The sequence below is a fragment of the Microtus oregoni genome, unplaced genomic scaffold (genome assembly GCF_018167655.1).
Source record: "Microtus oregoni isolate MIOR12 unplaced genomic scaffold, Mior012 000045F_ref0000178, whole genome shotgun sequence".
In the NCBI taxonomy this organism is placed as follows: domain Eukaryota; kingdom Metazoa; phylum Chordata; class Mammalia; order Rodentia; family Cricetidae; genus Microtus; species Microtus oregoni.
This window is the reverse complement of record NW_024543219.1, coordinates 12,795,587-12,823,099: the sequence shown is the minus strand read 5'-3', so window position 1 is coordinate 12,823,099 and position 27,513 is coordinate 12,795,587. Positions and strand designations below refer to the sequence as shown.

The window sequence follows — 27,513 nt, the reverse complement described above, 5'->3', positions numbered from 1 at the left end:
CCCGGAAACTACACCTACAGGCACTTGTATCTGGAAGTCATAGCTGTACTTTAAAGGACTTTTACTATAGTATTCTTAAAAAGAAAACAAAACAGAAATAGCCTGCGTGTCCAAGCCTGGGGTTTGGACACAGCTATAACACAGAATGTCACGTGGTCATTTAAAATGTTGTTGTAAAAGGTTTTACAACAGTCATTAAAATACTAGCGCTTTTGTGAGCGTAGAGGGCAGCTTAGATATAGTTTTCACTAAATTATACACATATATTCTGTGCAATATGTTCGCATGATTAGAATATTGTGGGCTTGTATAAAATACATGTGTTTATGGTAGGAAAGAAGAAGGAATCTGTTTAACAAACTGAAAGCTATGGGATTTTGTGGTTTTATCTCCTGTGTCAGTTTTCTGCCGTAGAATGTGATTCTCCCTGTAAGAATGTGGTCTCTAAAAACAAAACAGCCTTTCTAGATCCTCTCTTAGGATCTGACTTACACACGTTGATCAATTTCCTTTTAGTGCAGGAGACAGTGTTAGTTAGCAAAACTGACTTCTCAGAAAAAGCTCATGGGGACATATATGCACACAATAACACTTAATAAAGGACAGATGAAATGCTGCCTGGCTTTCCGTCCCGTTGTGACGGAAATAAAGAATTTGAAGGAGAACGAGAAGGGGTAGAGGAAAGGGAAGGGAGAAATGCAATTATAATCCCATTTTTTTTAATCTGAAAAAAAAGAAAGAAGTAGCTCTCATGCCAAAACCCACTTGATCCATTTAACACTTCAAGTTCTTTATGTTATAATCTTAGCTCATGTAAACTTAGAGCAGAAAGTTTATTTTAATCAGAAAACATAGTAATTGTGTTGCCAAGAAATTGGGTACAGGGTTGTAATGGAAAGATCTTTCATTTCAAGTCATTAATTTATGCCCAAAGTGAAATAATAGCCCTAACATGGTTATCCAGTTTCTATGGAAGACGCCCCACTTTGGGTGCCTACTAAGTATAAAGTACTCTAAAGATAGTTAACTTGACAGTATCCTCTTTCAGGGCTTCAGGCCTGAGATCAAAGAAAATTTCAATCCTAAGAGTTCATCAGAACAGTTTCCCTAAATCTATAGCTCGGAAGAGAGTCGGCCCCTCTGTCATGTCCTGAAGACCCCGGCGTTTTCCCCTCAGCTACCACACTTGGTCCCCACACCACACACATAGGATGTCACACCGGGGACCCACAACTCAGCACTGAAACACAGCTGCCAAAGAGGATGTCAGTCGAACACATAATCACAACGGGACGGAAAGCCAGGCAGCATTTCATCTGAATCCAATTGCTGCGAAAGCCAGCCGACTGGAGCCACCTGTTACATGTCTAAACCAGCCCCTCTCTTAGCAGCTCAACAACAAAATGCTATAAATATTCATTCCTAAGGAAATTGCTCAAGGGCCGCTTTTTAGAGGGAGGTTATCGGTGGGACAGCTGATAACAGGCCGGTTATTTTTAAAGACAGTACACTTGTATGCTAGAAGGCCCGGCTGTTGAGAACATCATAATATACTATTGCTATGTGGCTGGTGGAAATTAATCAAAAGCTTTACTAGCTGCGAGAGCCTTGGAGCCTTTATATTTGATGTAAGGTGTAATGCAACTCTGAAAGCCAAAGCCAGTTAAAGTCTACACAACACTTGCCTGAACCGGGGCACACCTTTTCAAAAGGTTTCCTGAATAGTGAGTGTTACAAATAACCTCTTTAACCTCCTGTAAAAACAGCCTCGCTTTTCAACAGCTGTCAAAATAGATTCCAGTATCCATTTTACCCCACAGTGTTGGGAGAAGATCTTAAAATTTGCCGAGGAGTGTCAGGGTGTGGGTGACTTCATTTAAAATGTTCCTCCAGCGACAGAGAAATGGAGAAAACTCAGAAACATGATCCATCAAAGGAAAGACAGAGACCAGGCTCAGCTACACATAAAGACGGGCCCTGTGTTCATACCTGACCAGGTATGTCCTTCACTGCAGACGGGAACCTCTGCTGTATGCGTAGGGATTCGGGACACTGCTACTATGGGATGGAATCGCCAGATTCAGTCAGGGAAAACACGGGCACTCCAGCTAGCTTCACTTTACAGCAATACCATGGGTAATGTCTTTTGGTTTGGGTAGAATTGTTCCGCGGTATTCATAGGGTATCTGCACTTCGCGGTTAATCGGAGTTCTGCTGTTTCTCCGGCTTCCACACAGAACAATAAGGCATCCAAGCCCTGCCCTCCCAGATCCAGATCCACACAGGAGCTCTGAGAGGCTAGCTAAATGGTTAAAATAATGACAGCTTAACTTTTCCCTTTAAAAATTCTTTCAAACCGTACAAAAGCTAAGTCTGTAGTATAACTGACTTTACCTTTCAGGGAAATTATCAGCCCTTAATCTCTGTCACTTCACATAGAGATAGAGTAAGTCTGAAAACACCAAGTCCCTTCACAAATGAAGACTTCATGCTGCATCGCTGGTAACGACATTCCTAACGTGACCGAAGCGCTACAGTGGAGGACATTGATGATTGACAGAAGGACGTGTCCTAGTACACAGTTCACATTCAAATGCAACACATTGTTCCACTTCTATTCCTTATGGTCACACTTTTCCCATCCAGGATCCAATCTAGCCTCTGAGCTTGCTCTTCTTATCTGTCATGTCTTAGTGGCTTCCTTCACTCTGGCAGCGCCAATCCCAGTGCACTGCCGTCACCATACCAACTGCACAGCCGTGATGTAAGAAGGAGGTATGGGAAGGTCAGGGGACAGACGGGTGCCTCTTTCTTTGTCTTATGAAAACCATTCTGCTCTATCCAAGGACTGAACTGCTAAGGAATACTACATTCCTTTCTAATTCACAAAGCCTAACGAAATAGTAGAATATTAAACACAGGAGCTCTTTTTCTCCTTCAGTGGGGAAAATAAGAGAGAGGTTTGAAACACCAAAGTAGCAGATAGTCTCCTTCAACCCTTCCTGGTGGGAGTTCTGACCCAAGTGTACACATTCTACTGACTATCACCTCGGCCACCAGCAGCTCACCCTCCAAGCCACAGGGACTCCAGCTTGACTTGACCACTCTGAGTTTCAGTATTTTAACTGAGCTCAGATCACTGGCAAATGCCACAATAATCTGGAAAATGTGCTAACACAGTCCGTTCTGCCCCCAAAACAATGTGAAGATAGAAAGGTTTTGTTTAAACAACACAAAGACTACTGGCAAGCAACTTTCCACTCTCACAACCTTCAGAGGAAGGTGCAGGTAGAAATAATAGCAGAGAGTAACACGCGAGGCACAATTATTTTCTCTTTTAGCTGAAGTATGCAAAAATACGTAAAGGTCTTCCATGAATGGTTTTAGGTTAAATAATAGCTTCTGCAAAGTGTTTTTGTTTTACAAGCAATTCTTTTAAATAATAACAAAAAAAAATTTAAGACTGCAGACCACTACCCGATGTCTGAATTGCATCCTTTAAAAGGCTCCGTGTGTACCCATATTGGGGAATTTATAGGCAGGGACTCTTATCATAACATGTGATTTTGTCTAAATTTCCTCTAAAGAATTCCATTTTTAATTTTTTTTGGAATTATTTCTGTGTGTATGAATTTTCTGCCTGCATGCACATGGGTACCTTTTGGATCTCTTGGAACTGGAGTTAGAATTGTAGTGAGCCACCATGTGGGATCTTGGAATCAAATCCAGGTCCTCTGAATGAGCGCCAAGTTCTCTTGATTACTGCCTTCTCTCCAGCCCTATCTCCTTTAAAAAGAATTCTTTAGCAGTGATCTGAGTCCTTCGTCCAGGAAGAGCATGTGCACGTACGGCGCTAAAGAAAAGCATAAACGTTGACCCAAAGTTAACTCTGATGGCTTACAGGGGGGCTAGCCTGTGGGAGCACTAGCACACACAGTTTACAGTCCCAGCTGAGCAGCAGACCCAGGCCCATGGTCACCATTGTTCATGAAGGGAACCGTGTTTCCATTTCTGTTCTTGCTAACCGAGGGGAAGAGGAACCAAATGCAGTATCTTCCTTGTTCCTTTTGAGCACCTGCCTTGCTGTCAGCCTCCTTTAAAATAATAATAACAATAACACTGTACAGTCTACGAAGAACCGGAACTAGATACATGTATAATCCCACTGGTAGGCCTGTGTCTTCCGCAGACGCTCCCTCTCACAGACGAGGTGACTGACAACAAAAAGTTGTACAAAATTTCTAAGGTAACATGTTTATAAGTCAAGAACTCGAGCCTCTATTTTCTTTTCTTTTTTCTCTTTTTGTTTTTGTTTGCCTGAGATAGGATTTCTCTGTGCAGCTTTGGAGCCTATCTGGAACTCGCTCTGCAGATCTGACCAGGCTTCCTTCAAAAGGCATGTGCCACCGCCACCTGGCCCCAAACCTCTATTTTCATCTAGTCTTTATTGCACCCTTCTTGATAACAAAGTCTCCTTCTGCATATTTTTACATCTTTAAGCCTCTCTACTCCCTCGCCATCTAGATGGCTAGTCTCTTCACAAATGGAGCTAGTCATGGCATTTCTTTGCATCATTTTTCCCCTTACATTAACAAAAACATAGCTGGGGTTGGTTGTGATGGTACACGCCTTTAATCCAAGCGTTTAGGAGTCAAAGGCAGGCATATCTCTATGAGTTCAAGGCCAGTCTGGTCTACATAGTGAGTTCCAGGCCAGCCAAAGATACATAGTGAGACCCTGTCTCAAAACAATGTACTGAGATGGTCTGCACATCAGATAGAGTATAGGGATGGAGGATAAACTAGGACCCAGTGAAGCCAAGCTGTAGTGAACAGAATCAGTGTAGAAGAGAACGCTACACAGAGGAAATGCAAGCGGCTGGCCAGGCCCCAGGAGGTGAGGCACACTGAGGTGGAGCCAGGGTAATGAGGGAAAAAGGTTGGTTGACCACATCCCCACACAAATAAACAGGAGTCAGGATGTGCTTATGCAGTAGATGAATGAAATCCCCTCCCACAGGCAGCAGGCAGTCATGAATGACACCCAGTTCCTGCTGGGATCTAGGCTAACTTCAGAATGGCTGAGTCAGATTCCGCATAAACCCGGAGGACATTACTGGAACTGTGGATAAAACATGCTAAAACCCAGCCAAGCCTTCCTACACATCACTCTGCAAACTCAAAATATGAGGGCTCGTTGTCGTCCAATAAAAACGAAACCTGCGGGAGCTGGCAAGATGGCACAGTGGGTGAAGAGCTTGCTTTGAAAACTCGAAGGCCTTAGTTCAGGTTTGCAGTGCCCACATTAAAAACTGAGTCTGTTTTCTTCACGCTGGAGGCAGAGACAGATGCCTGGAGCTCATTGGCTGACCAGTCTAGCTCAGTCTGTGTGTGAACTCTAGTTCAATAAGAGACCTTGTCTCAAAAACAAAACAAAACAAAAACCCAAAGTGGGAGAGATGGAGGAAGATACCTATATGGATGAAAGCACATACATACACCTCAAAACTCGTGCGAGCATGCACACACACACACACAAATCTTCAATTTATCATGAACAGAGAAACAATGGCGACTCCTGGAAGCATCTTAAGATCAGTTTAGTGAAGGTTATCTTTGGAATGTGAGTAAACAGACCCTCTCTCGTTCCCAGGACAGAAAGGTATTCAGTGTGGAAAGAGACAAGCATGAGGGAACCGTCAGACGTCAAAATCTAGGTCACAAGTGGCTAGGAAGCAGCTGGAAATGCAGCAGTTCTTTTCCTACCAACAGGTGCCCATAGCTGACCTTGATCCGCCTTCCCAAATCCTCAACAAAAGGCTGCAGCAGAAATGGTCTTGACCAACTGTTTGTGTAACATGTCTTTTACATTAATAGTCAGAAATGTCACACCATTTACAGGCAAGAGGAGAGTTCGTTTTGATTTATAGCTCTCAAACTAGTGCCGTTCCCCATTCCAGGCCCTAAAGCCATCTCCATCGAATCCAGTCATTCCTACTTTGTCAAAGCCAAGGTCTCCTGAGCAACTGAGTAATACATTCCTTAGTCTTTCCTCAGACTTGCAAAGCCTGTTTCCCACCCAAGTAGAGACAGCAGAGACGTCCATTCCCTTAAAGAAAAAGACAGCTAGTGCCCTTTACATTGAAAATGGAGGAGGAAAAGGAAGAGGAAAAGGAGGAAGGGGAGGAAGAAAACTATTTAAAAAAAAAATAAAAGGCCAAGCTACATGGGATAAAAATGGAACACACAGAGAAACATTGAAATGGGCAAGTCCAAAAGAAAAAAGAATCCACCCAAGATTAAATACTTAAAATATTACAGTGAACTATTAGAGGCTAATATTACAAATTCTGAAGTATTTTTTCTTATTTATTAATGCTGAAGATTGAACCCAGGGATTCACTTACATAAGCTGAGCTAAATCCCCAGTCTCTGTATTGTTTTTTAAATGCCAGCATTTTTGTTTCCATAAGAACCAGAAAGATTTTCAGCATCCGTGGGGTGGCATTTTAACATGGGGTCAGAAGCATCTCGGGGCCCTCCAACCCCTGGACCCTGTTTCCATGCCTAGCATCCCGGGGCCCTCCAACCCCTGAACCCTGTTTCCATGCCTGTCATCCTGGGGACCTCCAACCCCCTGAACCCTGTTTCCATGCCTGTCATCCCGGGGCCCTCCAACCCCCTGAACCCTGTTTCCATGCCTGTCATCCCGGGGCCCTCCAACCCCTGGACCCTGACTCCATGCCTAGCATCCCGGGGGACCTCCAACCCCTGAACCCTGTTTCCATGCCTGTCATCCTGGGGACCTCCAACCCCCTGGACCCTGTTTCCATGCCTGTCATCCCAGGGCCCTCCAACCCCTTGAACCCTGTTTCCATGCCTGTCATCCCGGGGCCCTCCAACCCCTTGAACCCTGTTTCCATGCCTGTCATCCCGGGGCCCTCCAACCCCCTGAACCCTGTCTCCATGCCTAGCATCTCGGGGCCCTCCAACCCCCTGAACCCTGTTTCCATGCCTATCACCCCGGGGCCCTCCAACCCCCTGAACCCTGTTTCCATGCCTATCATCCCAGGTCCCTCCAACCCCCTGAACCCTGACTCCATGCCTATCATCCTGGGGACCTCCAACCCCCTGAACCCTGACTCCATGCCTATCATCCTGGAGACCTTCAGTCGCTTGGAGCCTGTCTCCATGCTTACAAGATGGAACTGCTAGACAGCAGTTAAGCACTCCTATGTACGAGAGTCCTGTCTGGGAGCTGAGTGCATTATCTACTGTAATAGATTGCTTTAATTTCCCACTACTGGTTCTGCTCCTTGTACCATTCATCCTTTGGATAATTGGAGAGAGCTTGTATCCACCCAGCGCTCAGCACACACAAAGTGCTAAGGAAAATGAAAAAGAGAATGGAAAGGAGGGGTGGTGGGAAGGAGAAAAGGAAAGAAAAAGACTCCAGTTTTGGTTGAGCCTTCCTCAAGCTGAAACCCAAGTCTGACATCTGCAAACGCTGAAAAGTGACGAGCACCAGCAAACACTCAAGCCAAAGCAACACTATTCCATAATCTCATCCTATCCTTCCTTAGACCAACTTCCTTAGAGTGACAGCCCTACTCTTTAGCTGACCTCGCTTACCTCACTGCCTACTTCAAAAGAGGACAAATTTACTCTATAGGTATAATTCACAGACCACAAGCCACACGTCCATGACCCAAACCACCCAGGACAGCAGGAAAATACTAGAAGCCATTTGATGACACTCATATTCTCTTTGCTCCTGCCCCTTCCCTTTGTTGTTCTCTTCCCCTCAATAGTCTTGTTCCTCTCTTCTTTCCTCACGACTCACAGGAGTTACAGAATCTTAAACTCAGAAAGGACTTTAGAAGTCACCCAAAAGGTCACAGCTTCTTTTCTTAATAAATAAGCCCTGATTCCTGCAGCAGGGAGATGCAGGGAGCCTGTCTCTAAGTGGTGTAATGAAATGACTGGGGTAGTAGGTGAGTAACTCAGGAAGGTGCTCGACACAGAGCAGGTTCACGAGGATGAGCCCATCTTGGTTAGACGTTTCTCTGCCTAGCCCAAGTCTCCTCTTTCTTGGTTGAAAGCCAATCTCCTCTTTGGTGTATCCAGGGTCTGGGCAGCTCATGCTGAGATAGCTGTCCACTATTTTGAGCTGGTTGTTATCCAGACAGAATTCAAATCCTCTCCTTCAAACTAGTTCCCCAGTGACCACTCAAACAGTTCCTGCTCACCTTCTTTTCAGTTTACTTAGGTTTCCAAGTAGGGTTTCTCACCTCTCTCTCTCCCCCTGGCCACATCCTGATTCACACATTTTTCCCAAGTACGCATCCAGTGCTGCACCCAGCCTCCAGGGATGGACTGACCAGCAGGGCATAACTGTTCTGAATACAGCAGCTGTATTCGAGTTAGGTAGGAGGCAAGCGCGCTGTGACACTATTCATGCGTGGGTCCACATCTACTAAAAGCTGGAAGCTCCTTCATGGCTTCTACTGATGATTGTTGCCTCCCCCAAGGCTTAAGGGATGCCAGTGCAGGGTTGCCTTTTACTATATTCAACTATTTGGGGGTCACACTTCTGCTACCCAAGTCCTCAGCTATGCCTCAAAGCTTCTCATCCTTCTAACAAATACACTGTCTCAGTGGTGCACATGAAAAAATGTGTAGGGTTTGGTGTAGGAGTTCCGTCCGCTTATGTGTTGCTTTCATTGGTTAATGAAAAAAGAAACTGCCTTGGCCTAGTTGATAGGATAGAACTTAGGTAGGTGGAGAAAACAGAACTGAATGCTGGGAGGAAGAAGGGCAGAGTCAAAGGGAAGCCATGGATCCTATGCTTGGGATGGACGCTGGTTAGAATCTCCAGTAAGCCACTGCCATGTGGTGATACACAGATTAATGGAGATGGGTTAAACTAATATTTAAGAGTTAGCCAATAAGAAGTTAGAGCTAATGGCCAAGCAGTGTTTTAATTAATCCAATTTCTGTGTGATTATTTCAGGGCTAAGCTATCCCGGAGGCAGGGACGAACAAGCAGCCCCTTTTACAACAGGAGTTCTCTGTTGTAGAGTTCTCTTGCTTCCTGGCATGAGACAGCTGCAGACATGGATGTCTGCACCATGTGTGTGCCAACCCAGAGGTGCAGAGACAACAGCCTGGGATTACTCTAGACCCAGAGAAAAGGGAGACCAGTATACCCGCCCCAGGCCCTGACCCTTGGCCAGTTCTAAAGCACATTCCACACGGCTCCTCTGAACCTGTGTGGGAAATGAAGCCCCCGCTGCCCCCACAATGAGCAGCTCCGTCACAGGCCGGGCAGGTTCTCTGTCCTTCTCTGTTTCTCTCTTCCTGGCTCCCTTTCCTGTTGTCTGGGATCAGTGTCCAAAATAAAGCATCTGTATGGGCAGCCCTTGCCTTGGGCTCTGCTTTTCTGGAGCCCTGGGCTAAGTCAGACTCTTCTGGCAGGAGAATGATGCTGGCCGTGTGTGTGCCCTGAGGCACTGCAGTAGAGACCTCCCTTCAGGCTGACAGCCACCAGAGCTAAGCCTTTCTAAGGCCACACACTAGACCCACCCATCTCAACTCTTCATCTGACTCATCAGGAAGTGGGGACTTTGTCAAAGCTATGGTAAAACTTAAATGAGAGACGCCCACCAGAATTCCTGTGACTGGTCGGAACACAGCAGCCTCTCAGTGATCGCTCTCTTCCCTCTCTCCCACCACCCTACTGAAAGAGAAATGACATTAACCCTGCATGGCACAGCCTTCTCAGTCTTAGAAAACCCAGGCAGTTCCCATTTCTTTACCCGGCGTTTGCAAATCGTGTGTGTGTTGCACACATAAGTGCACATGCAGAGGCCAAAGGTCAATGTTAGGTTTCTTCCTCTATCACTATCTAGCTTTTGTCTTTTTTTTTTTTTTAAGGTTCTCTCCCTAACACTGGTACTTGCCTTTTCGACTACACTGGCCTAGCCAGAGATCTCCCAGTACCCAACTATTTCCTCCTCCCAGTCTGGGATTCCAGGCATGTAGCTCACTTTATGTAGGTGCTGGGGACCGCCAGGTTCTCATGCTAATACGAAAAGCGTTTTATGCACCAAGTCATCTCTCCAGCTGCGCAAAGCCTGGTTTCAATGCCCTTCTGGAGAAATCCTGCCCGAGAAAACGTGCACCTTAACAATCCCAATGATGCACAGGTCCTACCCCTCCTCCTCTACTTCCTCTCCTATTCTTTTGGAAACAGGATGTTACCAGGTAGCACAGGCTAGCCTTAAATACCCAGTCTTCCTGCTTCAGCCTCTGGGGTACTGGAATTACAGGTATGCAACACCAAACCCAACTGCTCCTTCCTTTTCCATTTTCAAACTGGAACTATCACTAACCCATAGGCTTTGGTGCTACCTTTATCCTGTCACCTCTTCCAAGAGTACATCAGCATCACCACTGCAGTCAGCTCTTGACTGCTGACATCACAATCGGTTCCCAGGAAGACACGGAAATTCATGCCGTACCTAGCAACGCTACGTATGTATTTATGCTGTATGCGTATAACAGATTCTACTGGAAGATCAGGATATGCCATTTCAGAAATTCTAACGACCACTGTGTGAGTGAAAGCTGAGGAAGTGGGATGAGATTCCCCCCACTCTGGCCTCTGGAATTCACATTCTTGCTCTCTCCAGCTCACCCCTGCAGTCCCTAGTTTTTTACTTTAAATGTAAAAATCATCTGTTCTGGAGCATCGTTGTCTATGACCGTGATGCTATCAACAGATCACGTGTTTTGTTTTCCTATGTGTAAACATCTTTGAGATCATGACTGCTTTGATGGACCCAGAAATCATTCCGCTAAGTCTCATCAGGAGCATGAAAGTCCTGTAGAGGACCATCAGAATGCTCAGATAACTCAGCAGAGTCAGTCTAGAAGGCTCAGGGCAACGCCACGCAGGGCCCTGTTCTGTCTTCCTCAACTGTAGCCTCCCTGCGAGAGGCAGGCCCAACAGCCAGAAAATGAATGATGACTGGGAGCCATATATAAAAAGTTGGGCGGTGTAATGAGTGATCACACAGCAAGACGAAAAGCACACCTGGCTCGGTGCCTGTGTGTCTGAATAACACGCGAAACAGATGGCGGGCCAGCGATTCCATTGTATGAAGCACACTAAGATCACCGGTATACTATATACTCTTGAAGCAAAACAGCCCGTGAGGATTCATAAGGCCCGCCTGGGGAGCTAGCTGAGCATGAATTTCTAGTTAGGACTGACCACAGAAAGTCCCCAGAAGCACCCTGTCCTGACCCTTCCACCTTTACCTTCCAAAGATGGCTGCCCAGAGGAAAGGATTTGCTTCCTTAGGTTGGTGAACCTACCATAAAGCTGTAAAGACTCGGTAAACCACCTTTCTCATACAGGGCAAGCTCAAGTTGTCACAAGAAAGGTGACTGGTTTAGAACACACACTAGGACAAAGATACTAACGGCTGAGAGACACTGGGTAGAATCGCACAGAGTGGAGTGAGAACTGTGCTTAGGGGAATCTGGTCCCAGTCCCAGAGCAGCTGCTCATGACTGGCAACCAATGTCCCATCTAGGAACCTGGGAAAATCACAGTTCGTGGCCACAGGTTTTCAAACGTCCATCAGAGTTGGGGCACCCATTTCCCATAAACTTCCATATAAGTTTACATGTGCAAATGAAAACCTTTGGAGACACACCTGAAGCTTGAACACCACTGCATCAAACCACCTCTGCATTTCCTCAGCTCTGTAGTACTGTGTTCTGTGTGCTCAAAGGCAGACTCACAGACCTCCAGCACCAACAGTGCCAGGGGGATCTCAGAGCACACAAGACTGTGACCTCACCGTGACCCTCCTTAGTCAGAGTCTCTGTATCAAGCCCCAGAATGAATTTGCCTGTATATGAAACTTGGAGAAAGATGAGCCTAGGCCACTTCCTCTTTCCTGATCAATGTTTTAGAAGTTGTTGCTTAACACTGAAGTCCTAAACAAAGTTCCCTGCAAAAGCATTACCCTATGAGGAACCAAGGGAACCAACAACATCTCAGACTTTCAAGGACCTTCAGAGAGAGTTAAAAAAATAGAGAATCAGATGTTTTGTTTTCTAACATGTAAATATCTTCAAAACCATGAATGCCTGGGTTAACCCCGATATGTCTCAATCTTCCCTCGCTAAAATGTTCATCTGTTAATGGCCATGATGCCTGTCCTTAAGGTGGCGCGTGCATGGAGTCTCTCTTTGTGTGATTTTCCTAGTGAAACTGACTTAGACATACAAAAGAGGCAGATGTTATGAACATTAGGGCACATCTTCCAAATACTATACATCCATTCGGCTTCTTGCACTACCCAAACCACCCAGTCTTGCCCTTCAGTAGAGTCCAGTTTGGTTCTGTGGCTAGAATCATAACACAGAGCAGTTGTTTACAGTGTAACTATTACATCTGTGTTTGTTTTCTCTCCACAACTTGAGTGGAAGCTACTTGAGATGAATTACTACCAGGGCTTCACTACTTGGCAAAGAAGCCAGCTCTTGGGTGGTTGGGGAGTTTGTGTGTGAACCTGGTCCCATAGTTTCTTACTGTGCATTCATCTTTGGCACCATCCAAATGATAGTACCTAGTGTATAGGAAAAGGCACGGACTCGTGTGGGCTTTATCCAAAAAACTAAGATGGTAAAACTGTATTACACTTGATATTTGGAGTAGGAACAAAATCCAAGGACTAACTTCTGAGATCCAAACTGTCCCAGGCTTCTACAGAAGAGAAAGCCAGTTCTTGGGCATTCCACACTGGCTTTGGGGGGAAGGGGGGTCAGGCTTCAGGACAGAGCCTGAATCTTGACCAGCATACTAAGAGAGAACATTCGCTCTAGATCTGAAAGTTCTGCTTTCTTTAGGAGAATCCTGCCTCGGGCAGCTTCCACAGAGGCAAAAAATAGCTCAGAGGAGACGCCTGATTCGGCATCTTAATCTGTGACTGTGGAATGAGTTCTGTCAGGCCTCAGGAGAAGTGATCAGGGGGGATGAAAGGGCAGGGCCAGGCTAAAAACTCAAGTAGTGATTATATGAAGAAAAACACGGAAGTTCCGAACTCCCCATTTGCCTGGCAAATAAAGTGACGTGGGCACTTGGTGAATGACTGACCATCTTCCAAGTCCTCTTCTCCTCAGAATCACACCTCTATGGGGCTCGGGAGCATTCGTTAGGTTACTTCTTAGCCCGCCTAGCCGGCAGTTTGCCCTTGCTTGTTTACGCAGACATAAACGAGCCCACTTGACTGCTCTGAAGTCTATCCTGTATTTGCTTTGCTGAGCTGGACTATAATATATTCTAGCTGCTGAAGTCAGTGATACCCACAGCAAATAACAAATCCAAGTCATTCACAGCACAGGGTGAGACCCTCATGTGAGACTGGCTACAGTTTGCAGTTGTAACTTGCTGGACTATTCCAAACCACCACAAAGATAAATGACAATACGCTACCTTAACTGCATACCATACAGAGGCCCTGTCTGTCTATTCTCTTAACCTAATGAGTTCTTTACACAGTCACAGACTGAAGAAAAACAAACAAACATTGATTATTGGAAAAAGTAAGTCAGGGCTACAATTTTTAAAATATCCAAGCTAAAACAAAGAAGCTGGAGCATGCTAGCCACATCTTTCCAGTAGGCCCCAACATCTTCTTGATAATTTTTAAATGCAGAGAACTCCATTGAAGAAAATTTTCCTATGCGAATTCCATATAAAGAAAGGCAAGTTCAAACCAGAAGGATAAAGCAGAACCTTCTTGGATCCTTAACTGGGAACTTCTAGACAATGAACAATGAGGTTTATCACAATTATCATGAGAAAACTGAAGCTCAGAAGTTAACTTAGTAGTCTTGTCTGGTGGATCTCAAATTTGCACTCCAAGAACCGTCTGCCTGCCTGTAGGGATAAATGAATGAGCTTAGGAATGATACCTTACTTTTCTCTCTAGCTCAGGCCTTCTTTCTTCCCTTTGCAGTGATGTTGGCAGCACCCACACTGCCCTGAGACAGTGGTGCCTATGGAAAATGCCAGAATCAAGTTGCCTCTCTTCCCCTCTTCTGTATACTGGGGGATGAACATGCATTCCAAGTCAGCTTTTCCCCACAAGTGGAACACAGACAGACAAGCACAGCATACACACCACACACATGCCCATATGTTATATACCTCATACTACCTATACTGTACACACACCAACATAGCACAATAGTGACACCCCCATGCCATACATAACCCTATAGACACCTCATATACCATAGCAGACCCGCTACTCACACCCACAGTGCATGTGACATACTTAGCTGCATGTACAACAGGCCCACATTCCTACACGTCACTCATAAAACCCACACAGCATAGTACTCACACACGCACAACATACCTACCCCTGCCATACACATACACTAGCCACACCACACAAACAAACTCGAATGCCACACCATTTACATTCCACACCATACATACACACACAAGCATACACATGTCACACACATCATATGCCTACCACACACAACACCGACCAGTTATGTACATCACTTATACACCATACTATTAATAAGCCATGCACTGTGATACACCACATACATACTATCCACAAATGCCACACATCTGTACACCACACGGCACATGTACATACCACATACAAATCCACATATCACACTACTCACACCCCCATGCCATGCATGCACGTTGCACACACCACATAACCCATATAACATATGGACACATCAAACACATTATACAATCTACAATACCTGTATCACATACATCCCTCCCATCTGTGAGCCCCTTCCCAGCATGCCCCTGCATATGAGTCCACCTGGGCTTTTAGTCACTTCTGCAGAATGAACTCCAAACTCTTTGGCTGGCCATACCATGCACGGACACCATTTTTGTTTTGAACTTCTGCACCCTAGAGCTGGGCTACGGCACACTCACCGCTCCCTGCCTCACCAGGACAGTTGGACAAATGCTGTCCTCTGCTTTGCTAGTGCCTCTTTGCCTCCTCATTGAAGTCTTCTCTATGTAGAACCAGTCCACAGCTACCACTCCAGATTCAACTCAACATGTATCCAGCTCAACCAAGTCGTCTCCGCCTTTGCTGGAGCCCCTTGCTGCTTTGTCCACCCCACCCCTCAGTATGCCTCCTTCCGTATGTTTTATGACCATACGTACGTTTCAGCACCTGAGAGAATTAGTTATTCACTCAATACTGAAAACAGCTATCGTGTACCAGACACTGGAATACAGTGGGCTATCTCTGTTTTCCCGCTGCATAGCATTGGACCAGGGGAATAGCAGGCAATCAGAAAGTGTTCGTTGAGAGAATGCATTAAATTAAAAAAAAAAAAACTACAAATAATATCTTATCACATCATCAAGAAAACCCCCTCTGCTGTTCTCTTTTACTCTGTTAGCAATCCTGAAAAGTCAATTGAAGAGAGAAAACAGCACACCAGCACCATGCGAACCCAAAGCCATAAACCCCACAGGACCAGCGTCTTCACCCACTAATGACGGCAGATGCACCGCAGGAGTGCCCTCCATCCATTCTTGTCTCTATCATTCCCACTTCAGAGAGTCAAGTCTCTGGTTTTTAATTAGAGGTAAGCAACAATGTTTCTTTTTTACATTAACTTGCTATAAACGCACCTAATTCCCCTCAAAATATATGCTATTTGTGAATTAAAAGTCTTTATACATTAACTTGTAAATCGTGATTTATCATTCACTTTCCGCTGACAGAAAGCAATTCGAGAACAGATGACAGAAAGGCCTGAACAGTGTCACATAATCTATTGTTCTCTGCAAGGCTTCGAGGGAAGTTGCAGACGGTCTAGCTTGCCATTATGTTAGCATCCAACCCCCTGCTAGTCCCGGAAACTGTCGTGTAAACAGAGACCAGCAAAGTCACAGTGTGAACCTACGCTGGCTCACACTGAGCCTTTATTTAAGGTCATGAGTATTCTGGAAACAAGCAGTTACTTAGAGGGGAAATGACCGCCATCCTTGACTAAGTCTGGAGCGCAGAGGCAAAACAGTTGAACAAGCCAGGGGAACTGCATTCGTCAGCTTCCATGACTGTAGCAAATGCCTGCAATGGTCAGGTTATGAAGAGAAAAGGTTTGGCTCACAGTGTTGGAGGTTTCCATCCATGAACAGTTAGTTGGTTTTGCTGTTGTGGACCCATGGTATTACATCATGGCAAAGCAAAAACATTCACCTCAGGGTGGGAGAGCCAAAGAGAAGAAGAAGGGGCACACCCACTATTCTCTCCCAAGGGACACCCTCCATGATCTGGAGGCTCCCACCAGACCCCTCTTAGAGGTTCTACCACCTTGCAGTGTTTTCAGTCTGGAAATCAAGACTTGAACATGTAGACCTTTGAGAACATCACCCATCAAAGCCGTAGCAGAAACTGACCCAACTACTTCTTCGGATCTCTGGTGGTGATGAACCCAGGGCAAAGGAATAAATCAGCAAGTCACTAGATTCTTTTCCCTCTTGGTTTTTCAAGACGGGGTTTCTTTGTATAGCCTTGGCTGTCCTGGAATTTGCTCTGTAGACCCTCAAACTCACAGAGATCCACCTGTCTCTGTTTCCCAAGTGCTGGGATTAAAGTCATGCACCACCACCACTCAGCCACTAGATTCTTAAGGAAGGAAATGAAAAACACATCCCACAGATCTCCAGTGAGCCATGTTCAATGTGCAGCCTACTTAAAGTCATCTCATAGTAACGCTTTTTCTTTATGATCATAAAATAAAGCCTCAGGTGCAATTTTGACCCTCATCTACTAAGTTTAAAATCTCCAGGCACAAAAAGAAATGTGCGTATATTTTAACTGTTGATTTCAAAATGAATGACACAGGATGACTCGGGTTTGGGAAATCTCAGCCGTTCGACGAATGAGTCACTCTGCACAGCCTGGCTCTCTGAATTGCTGATGTGAGCCAGAACAGTTTGGAGGTTAATTACCTCGAATGTAAATATTCTCTGTGTATACTGAACACTTATCTTTTTAAAGAACGTGTTTTAAGAGTAGGAACCTTTTGGTACATTGCTGCTATCGCCAGGAGGTAGAATGAATCATTCGTTCGTATCATTACGTAGAGATGAGCCTAGAGTCAGTCAAGAGTGCCTCGCTTTGGAGTCCCAAGACTTCACTCAGGAGTTTTGATCCAGTTCTTAAGTCTAGAGTTATCCTTGATATCATGTTATCTGGAGTCACTCTTCACTGCTAGTTATGGAAGTCCTCACCCTCTTCTAAATGTGTAACTACGTAGATCATTATTTAGAATGTTTTAAGGGTTGTTATGCACCTCAGTTTGATAGAGTGCTTGCCTCACATACACAAGGCCCTGAGTTCAGTTCCCCCGCACCACGTAAGCCAATATGAAGGCACATGACCTCTGACCTTAGCCCTTAGGAAGACCAGAAGTCTAAGATGCCTACACAATAGGTTCCAGGCCAGGCTGGACTACACAAGGCCCTGCATCAAAAAGAAAGAACTGTGTCTAGGAAAACACTATGTTCTGAGAAAGTCTATGCAATTTATACCATCTTCTCTGGTTGCTAAGCAGATTCTTTTGCCAGCTCCCTGGTCCTTGGCTAAATTCCAGAGAAGCAGAGAAGAGCAACAGGTTTGCTAGGACACAGCTGGGGGCTCTTTACATTCTCCACCCTGGGATGGCACGCCCTCACGCCACCTCCAACAGCACCGTGGCCGCACGGAAGAACAAGAGCAAAAAGTGTCCACGCAGGAAAAATATTTAGATTGAAAGATTAATCTGTAAACTGGAAAATTATTCCTATCACATGTAATGGTTTCATATTTTATATTTCTGCATCATTTAGTAGCCCAAATTGGCCAGTATTTTACATAAGTATTTTCTCAGTTTAAGAGAGAAAAATTAACAAATGTGCCTCAAAAGCAGACAGAATTTTAATTATTTTTGTTTGTTAAATTATAAGATTTTTTTAAATGAAGCCATTTATTTTTAGTATCATACATCTAATTGCTTTACTTACTCGCTCGATAGCTACTATATTGGAAAAAGTCCTCACCATTACTCAAAGGGAAAAAATGCTGCATACACTTCTAAATAGCATAAAGACAAATTATTGTTAGTTTAACCAGCCCCTGGGCTTCCTGAACTCAAGCATTGAACATAAATGACTGTACTTAGATTCCCTGCATTCTACAAAAGGAGAAGTTTACATAATCCTGTGTGTCAAGTCCAAGGAAGCCAGCTCAAGCAGGTGAAAAGCTATGTGTTGACTTAAGGACAGAAGTGAGGTGGGCAGATCATTGGTCACCCTGGTCATGCGTCTACACCCAGGGGAACGAGGTCGGCCTTCAGCTATTTATAAATGTAGCATTCAAGCTTCAGCAAGGGGGCCCAGACACTGTGCCCTTCTGAGTAGCTGGTCTGGCCTGCCAGGCTGGGGCTGAGTGGAGTCTTCCCTCAGAATGACCCTCCATACTTGGCAGTTCAGGGTCCTTTGGATGCAGTCAGGAAAAGGCCTGCAGGATTCCTAGCTCCACTTCCACCCTATGATTCTATATAAGGAAACATCCCATTCTACGGTTTTCAGCATCGTAAGCGCTGTATCAGGCTGGAGGAATGAGGAAGCCACAGGCTCTCCTCTGCCTGTCCTAAAGGCTCACTCACTTCAGCAACCTCCAATCCTTGCTACCCAGGACTGGATCTTGTCAACAAATGGCAACCAGGACCCCCTGGGAGTCTGGTAGACTCCCAGCTAACAGGGAGCAGCTGGAAGAGGACCCTGCCTTCTTTACTCTGTATTAACACTGGGGGCTCTGTTAACCCTCCTGCCGCAGAAAAAAAAAAAAAACAAAGAATTTCCCTGCCCCCCAAAATCACAATCACCAGACTCTCACACCCTCATCCCCAGCCTCTCCTTACTCGAGATATAATTTATAATCACCACCCATAACGGCAGATGGCAAACCGCTGGACGCTTTGACTATATTTACTTTCTGTGTCGTCGCTGTGTCTGTAAATACTAAAAGGTTACTAAGAAACAATTCTGTTCTGTTCCTTAAAGTTTCCTCACAAAAGCCACACACTGTGGAGCCCAAGCCATGCCTGCTCTTCCCACAAGATCCCTTATCAATGCGGATAACGTCATGACCAGTAAGTGTGGCCACATCACAGCCACGCTGCAAATGTCATTTTGACAGCCTATAGCGTCACCTACATATTATTCGGAAGACAAACCTCTAAAACAGTGCTATCCGTGGGGGTTGGAGGAGAATGAATAATAAAATTGCATTTTCAGGTATTATTACAGCCTGTCTGAGCTCGGCGACTGGAAGGGCAGTCCTTAGCTTCCTGGTGTATTGCTGAAAACCAACGAGCCACGTTACCCGAAAGGAGCGGGGGGGGGGGGGGGGGGTGGTGGCAGAAAATCCAGACTCTACGTGACCTGACTTACTTATTTCCAAGGAAAGCGCAGGAGAGAAAAAAAAAATCAATCATTCATGCTACCGTAGCTACCACACGGAATGGACTAAGGAGTTCACAATGGACAAAACCCCAAAGCGGACAGAGGAGGTGAAGAGGAACAGGGTCGGAGGCAAATGCCCAGAGACCCGGGGGCCAGTAAGGATGAGGTCCCCGCGGAGTGGAGGCCGGGGGGCGGGGCCCGGGAGGGAGGCGGGGAGTCTGGATTCCCGGGGAGCCACGGCCACGCACTTACCCGGGCTGTTGGCCTCTCCTTCCAGGACGTGTAGCTCGGCGCAATCGGCCAGTGAGTGCTCCAGGCAGAGCTGGAGGAAGCGGGCCTGGGTCTGGCTCACGCGCTTGAGCAACGACAGCAGCGCAACAGTCTGCTCGCACTCGTTCCAGCCCTTAAACCAGCCCGCCAGCACCCCGACCTGGTCGCGAAACATCATGGTTAGGGGGCCGCCCTCCGTCAACGAAGCCTCTCGGCGCCCCTGCCCACCCCAAAGTTTGGCGGAGCCGCAGCCCCGCGGCCTCCCGAGACGCGTTCCGGTTCCAAGGTCTCCGGTGCCCGGGCGCTGCAGGTACTGATTCGGCTCCTGCTCTCTCTCTCTCTCTCTCTCTCTCTCTCTCTCTCTCTCTCTCTCTCTCTCTCTCTCTCTCTCGGTTCAGTTACGTTCCGGTGATTCAGGTTGATTCCCCAGAGCGGGTGACAGACAGTAGCACGGCGATGTTTCTTTTGTAAAAAATAGCGATTACAAATATAAATCCTTCACAAGGCACAAAACTGAATGAAGAATGCTCTTTCCCCTTTTCTTGAAGCTTAAGAATGGTGATTTCCGGCGTCCCGGGGTCTTCTCCCCGCTGGGCGGCAGCTCGGACCCTTCACACCCGCATTCCCAAACGGCAATCACTACTGAAAAGACAGAAAGAGCTGCAGTGAGACCTCGGCCCTCGGAGGAGAGCGTCTAGGGGGATCTGGGCACCAGGGGGAGCCCGGTAGAGGGGGTGTGTGGAAGCTAAGGTTGGGGGTGTCCCGTGGAGGCAAGTCCCCCAAATTCCAGCTGGCCCCTCCACACTCGGATGCCCAAGCTAAGCTATTGCACAGCTTCCTTCCCAGGTGCGGGAGGAGACCCCGCGGCTTCCTGTTGCTGCGGCTATGACCCGCTAGTGCTCCCTGCACGCCCCACCCGGGGTGGCCTCCAGGGCTGTGTCTGCGAACGCCAGCACCAGCAACAGATCCTCCCCGCGCTGAAAACTTGCAATGCGGCTGCGAAGGGGCGCGGGGGTGGGGTGGGGGCTAATGCAAAGCAGAGGCGGTGACAGAGGCAGCCAGGGTTCCAGCCTCCTCCTCTCCTCCTCTTCTTCCTCCTCCTCCTCCTCTTCCTCCTCCCTCTCTCCTCCCTCCTCCAATTCCTCCCCTCCCTCCCTCCTCCTCCTCCCGGAGAAGCAGCCGTACGGCTGCAGCTCCATCTACAGCAACAGCCAGCATCTCCACCGCCAGGCTCCCCTCTGAATTTAGGCCGTGAGCAGCCGCTGCGACAGCTGAGACAAAAATAAACTCTCCCTACCCAAAGCTCGACAAGGCTCAGTCGGAGCTCTCACTCCCCAGCGCCGCTCCAGCCCACCGGGGAGGTTTCCCGGGCCTGCTTGGCCCACAGCAGTCAGACGTGTGTGTGTGTGTGTGTGTGTGTGTGTGTGTGTGTGTTCGCGCGCGTGTGATTTAGGCATCCTGCTCCCGTCCCCGCCTCAGCCTGCGGGTCGGAGTGTCCTCTCCCGTGGGTCCCAGGACCAATGCGAAGCAGTTGTGGGAGCACGCCTTGCTCGGGGACCGTGGGAGCACGTAGTACTGCTTTCCAGAGAGGCAGGGCGGTCCCGGTGGGGAATGCAGATTCCTCCCTCCGGCATACGCCCCCCCACCCCAGGATCGCAAAGAAGAAAGTTAGGTTTGGGGGCTCTACCGTCCCACCCCAGCTCTGGTGGCGCAGCGAGTAGGAAAGACTAACCACCCGGCCCTCTGGGGGCCGCTCGCTTCCAACATCTGACGCCTAGAAGTTCTGAGTGGGAGTGCGAAGTCCCCGGGTAAGGGTCGGAGGGACCGCTGAGTGCCTCGCCGGAGGCAGTAGGAGGGACGCTCACCTCCACTCGGCTCATTCCTGCGGCTTGGGGCCCTGCGCGCGGGTCCAGGTCCGGGGCAGCAATCAGCGGGTTTGGGGGCGCTCGGAGCGCGGGCTGCGGGCCATGCCGTCGGGGCTGGTGGCGCGCGGAGAGTGCGGCGCTGCGGGTTCGGGGCGCTATCGCCGCCGCCGCTGCTGCCTCCAGTGTCGGCTCGCGAAGGACTGAGCCGCCCGGAGCTCCCCACATGCTACTGATTAACATGCACCATTACATCATGGGCTTGGCAGGGAGCGCCCGAGCGGGGGGAGAGGAACCCGGGCGGCGGCGGCACGCGGGGGAGTCGGGGGAGGATCCCCGGGCCCGGCGGGCGGCGGGCTGGGGGGAGGGACGGATTCCTAAGCCGGGACCGTAGAGGAGGTGGGAGCCAAGTGGGAGGAGCGGAAGAGCACAGATTGGAGGATCTGCAAAGCAAAGCACTGAAGTTGGGAGAAGGGGAGGGGTCCGGGAGAATTCCTCCAAGCTGCCACCCGCGAGTTCTACAGCGGCCGGGTCACCGGAGCCGCCAGAGCTGGGACAGGAGGGGACCCGAACGGAGCTGGAGCTGGGACTGTGCTGCCACCCGCTGCTCGCAATTGGGAATGTGGCTCTTCTGGTCCTGACCCTTTAGCCCAGCTGGTAGCTGATCGGTGTGGACTACCCGGAGTGTGGACACCGGAGTTACTATCGCTGGAGGCTTGGAGGGGTTCCTGGGATCTGGGATGCATAAGGACACAGCACAGGGTTGGATGTGCCTGGCCATAGGGCTCCACAGGGCCCTTGGCCAGGAGAGGCGGCGAGCTGTGCCTGATGGACCACCCTCGGCCAAAGGCGGTCGCTGGATGCCCTTTGCTTTGCGGTGTCCAGGTCGCGCTCTCGAGGAGAAGGCCGACTTCAGGAGTCCCATCTCATGCTATGCCTGGCGCACGGCTGTGGCTCATGGCCTGGAGCTGTGGCCCTAGACGCCCTGGGTGACAGAGAGGCGGGGCAAGGCCACCTGTCAGTGCTGCCGGGTGGAGGGGGAGGAGGTGGAGGCGGACAGTGGGCAGCCTTCACCTGCGCCTGCCTCGGGCGGGGGCAGAGGCTGGGCGGGCTTTTATTGCTTGAAGTTCTAGGATGCTGCGTAGAGAGTCACCTACTACCTAGAGCCTGGGCCAGTCTCCCACATATGTGATTGACTCAAAACACCCTAAACTTAAACATCTCTGCACCTTCTAGTGTTCACAAAGAGGACTCAGTCGAAACACAGCCTGCTTTCAAGGTAAACGCCGAGCCCTAGAATTTGTTTTCCAGCGACTTGGGGCCCATTTGTAAAAGAGAACTGGAAAAGCAAATGTGGGCCCTGTATTCCGCCTGCCCTGAAATGGCTAGCACAGTTTTTGAAGGTATAATCAAGAGCTTATTCCTCCATCTTTCAACTCCCGCACTTGCATCACGATTTCCAATCCTTTATTAGTCTCCTCCACAGATTTCCTTTCTGCCATGTGGAGGTCCTGTCGGAGTGACAACTCCTACCATCTGTTAAGGTATTGAAAGGGCTCGTGGGGCGGCAAAATGTTTTGCCAATGTTTCCATCAAAACTGAGATAGTGAATTTTTTAAAGTTCATTATTAACCCCCCAGAGGAGGCATCTGCATAATTTGATGAGTAGTTTGCTCTATTTGGGAAACATTAATCCCGGAGTCAGTATTTGACTTCTGATTTGTTTCGTTATTGTAGAAGCAGGAAAACTTTATAAAGCTTTTTATCCAGCATGCCAACTATTCCTTGGGAAATGGGGAAGACGTTGAGAGATGGGACCTCGCGGGGCTAACTCAGCCAAGGCAAAGATGCTCCTCATCTGGGGCTTTTAGCCGTCTCCGCGGTTATTTAAAAGAAAAAAGAAAAAGAAAGATACACCAATAACGTAATTATTGTCAGCTGCTACCTCAAACAAGGATGGTTAAGGCAGAGGGGCGGGGTGGGGGGGGGGTGTGGTGGCAAACACTCGAAGAAAGAAAATGGTGCCATCTACCGGAGAAGAGTGGTTCTTACAGCAGCCTTTGACCTAAGAACCGATGGCTTCGCTAGTCTTGGAAGTCTTGCTGTTCAATATACTATTTTGCATTTTCCCTCCTCCTGGGGAGAATCTGGGGAGGGAAGAAATTGGTGCGTGCTTGCTTAGCAAATAATATTCCTGGTCAACAACTCAAGTGTTCAAGTGTTTAAAAGATTGCTGGGTCCAGAAAGATCGGTTCCGTGTTTATCAGTGCTGCAGAGGATTTCTGAGTATTGTTTTATCACATATCCTTGAGGACATGTTTATGTATTTTTCAGTTCAAAATGCTTCTAGAAGAAATAAAGTAAATTGGACGAGATGGTTCAGTGGGTAAGGCACCTGCTGCGAGCAGGAGGACCTGAATCCTCTGAGAGGAGCTTTTCGGAGACAAGGGGATGTGAAGGCCAGTCTGACCAAGACAGTACGCTCCGGCTTCAGAGAAAGGTCCTACCTCTCCAAATAAGGTGGGGAGCAATAGAAGACACGGCAGAGGGCAAGGCTAGGGGACTTATTCTCAAGAACAAGTGCCAGGTCCTCAAGAGGAAATACCAAAGGTAGATGGCATTTTCATCCAACACGGAAGTTCGTGTGACACAGGATTATTTATTATATAAATAAATAAGTAAAATCTACATTGCTCAATTTATGTGATTATTGAATAGACTAAGAAAACATATACATAAACATTCAATATTCATTATATATGTGTCCTAGGAAAATGTATGATATTACCCTAAAAAAGTGATTTTTTTTTCTCAATATGGTAGGATCTCTGAGGGTTATTGTCTTCTTTCTCTGTCTTTCCTACAATAAATTAAAAAACAAAAGCAAATTGCTGCATGGGCTCATGACTGCAGCCGCACAGTTAGAAGACGTCCTGAAGAAATGCTGGTGACAACCGAGGAGAGCACTGTCCTGCAGATGGGAGGGGGAGAGCACTGTCCTGCAGATGGGAGGGGGCGAGCACTGTCCTGCAGATGGGAGGGGGAGAGCACTGTCCTGCAGATGGGAGGGGGAGAGCACTGTCCTGCAGATGGGAGGGGGAGAGCACTGTCCTGAAGATGGGAGGGGGGAGAGCACTGTCCTGAAGATGGGAGAGGGAGAGCACTGTCCTGAAGATGGGAGAGGGAGAGCACTGTCCTGCAGATGGGAGGGGATGCACTGATCCCTGCACCTCCCAGGAACCGGGACTGAGCCTCTTTGGCTTCTTCCTTTAGTCTTGTCCTAGCATCAGGAGCCAGCCTCCCGCCTCAGCTCTTAGCTTCCCTGACAGCTCAGACAACATTCACATTTCAGATTCTTCGGGTTGGTAGATAATATAGAAAGATTCCAGGTTTTGAGCAATTTCTGCTCCTCTGGGCTTCTAATTTATCACCCAGTCAACTAATGTCTACAACAAGAAGCACTTAGAAAATACAAGGCATCTATGCTGGACAAAGTAGAAGAGGCACTGATCTTTTGACCCACTAATTGAAAGCCTGATGTATATTTTTGCTATACATGTACAGATGTGTGTGTGCGCACACACACACACGGTACATTATCAAGTAGGTTGGATCAAAGCAAGCCTCAGAGTTGAGAAAGTCCAAAAGAGGCAGGCCTTCTGCCAGGAAACAAAGAAAGATGCTGTAAATCTGTTACCTTCCCAGCCTGAGCCAGTATTACTGGGATGAATTTGTTTAACTGAAATGGGCAAAAAAAATTTAAAAATAGATTATTTATTTATTAAAATTTTCCACCTCCTCCCCACCTCCCATTTCCCTCCCACTCCCCCTCTCTCTCCAGTCCTAAGAGCAGTCAGGGTTCCCTGCCCCATGGGAAGTTCAAGGTCCTCCCCGCTCCATCCAGGTCTAGGAAGATGTGCATTCAAACAAACCAGGCTCCCACAAAGCCAGTACATGCAGTAGAATCAAAATCCAGTGCCATTGTCCTTGGCTTCTCAGTCAGCCCTTATTGACAGCCACCTTCAGAGAGTCTGGTTTGATCACATGCTCCATCAGTATGGGCAAAATTTTAAATATTAATGACAACCAGTGGAAGGCAGGTGTATAGATATTGTTTATATCCATATGGCATCTGGAGAACTCCATGTCTGTGTGATGTAAGTTCATGTTTATTTTGGCAGTAGTAGGTAAAACAAGGGGAGAGAAGGTACTCCTCCATGCTGTAACGCATGTCAGTGGCAAGTGGTATCTAAGTTAGAAAGATCCCTTTTGGATTACCTGGTAATACAAGTTTTAAAGTAAAATTTTGCCTTACACCATCAGTGTAAGGCAAACAGTATTGAAGTGTAAGATAAGCAAAAAAAAAAAAATGTAATGAATCTTTCTTTGTATTGCCAGCCAGCTCCCAAATATTGACCTGGAGACTTTTATTAATTATGAAAGCTCAGCCTTAGCCTAGGCTTGTCCCACTAGCTCTTATAACTTAAATTAGCCCGTTTTATTAATCTACGTTCTACCGTGTGAACTTTATCTCTCTCCCATTCTATGTGTCTGACTCTTTCCACGTCTCCATGGCCTCTCTGCCTCTCTCCTTCCCAGAGTCCTCTTTGTGTGAAGAAGTCCCACCTATCCCTCCTGCCTAGCTATTGGCCATTTAGCTCTTTACTAAACCAATCAGAAGGTGCCTTGGCAAAGACACATCTTCACAGTGTACAAAAATATCATTCCATGTACAAAAAAATAAAAAAAGAATCGTATTTAAGTGTCATTTGAAGTAACAAAAAAAATCAAACCATGGGTCAGTAAACTATCAAATTTCCACCTCCATGCTCCAGTTTTCAAAAGTAAGTTACATTTGAGGACAGTGCCTCCAAACGCAACAGACTGACGGGCACAAAGAAGGGCAGATAGGTAAATTAACGTATGATAAAAAATATAGCTGTGGTTGTTTGGATGTAATTGGCCCCCTATAATCTCATAGGTAGTGGCACTATTTGGAGTAGGCGTGGCCTTGTTGGAGGAAGCATGTCACTGTGGGGGTGGGCTTTGAGGTTTCCTGTGCGCAGGACGCCACCCAGTGTCTCAGCCGATTTTCTGTTTCCTGCAAGATGCAGGACTCTCAGCTACTACTGCAGTACCACATCTGCCTGCCTACCTCCATGCTCTCTGCCATGGTGATAATGGCCTGAACCTTGAAACTGTAAGCAAGCCACCCCAATTAAATGTTTTTGTTATAAGAGTTGAGGTGGCCATGGTGTCTCTTCACAGCAATAGAAACCCTAACTAAGACAACAGTCAAAATGGTAAGTGTAGAAATGGGTGGTGAATACCATTCAATTCTTGCAACTTCTCTGTGTTTGGAAATGTTTGTAGAAAGGGATTTAAAAGGGATGAATCAATAGAATACAGGTGGCCTAGAAAATCATGTTCCAAAATCTGCCCCATAATTCTAGTTTTGTGATTAAGAAGCCATCTCAAAGGGCTGGAGAGATGGCTCAGCAGCTGAGAACATGAACTGTTCTTCCAGAGGACCCTGGTTCCATTCCCAGCACCCACAGAGCAGCTTACAACTGTCTGTAGCCTTCACACGACATACATTCAGGCAAAAACAGCAATACACATAAAACAAAAATAAATACATTTTTAAAAAGTTATCCCAAATGGGTAAAGGTTTTTTGGAGGGGTGGGGTTCAAGGCAAGGTTTCTCTGCCTGTTCTGGAACCCCCTCTGTAGACTAAGCTGACCTCAAACTCACAGAGATCCTCCTACCTCTGCCTCCCAAGTTCTAGGATTAGAAGTGAGCACTGCCACCCCAACTACTGCCCGGTGTTGTTACAGATTTTTA

At 47.3% G+C, this 27,513-nt stretch overlaps 1 protein-coding gene and 1 long non-coding RNA gene across 3 annotated transcripts in view; one reads left to right on the top strand and one right to left on the bottom strand.

Moving 5' to 3' along the window:
• Positions 1-19,984, bottom strand: part of Samd4a (sterile alpha motif domain containing 4A) — a 213,697-nt gene extending 193,713 nt beyond the window's left edge. For both annotated transcript variants that reach the window (XM_041633953.1, XM_041633955.1), the window contains exon 1: positions 19,789-19,984. In XM_041633953.1, the coding sequence (XP_041489887.1) occupies positions 19,789-19,984 (196 nt within the window). The remainder of the gene's footprint in view (positions 1-19,788) is intronic.
• On the top strand, positions 19,632-21,093 carry LOC121434955. Its single transcript, XR_005972533.1, has 3 exons — positions 19,632-19,691; positions 19,814-20,116; positions 20,355-21,093. It is a non-coding gene; the product is annotated as an uncharacterized LOC121434955 (long non-coding RNA).
• Positions 21,094-27,513: the final 6,420 nt, after the last annotated feature.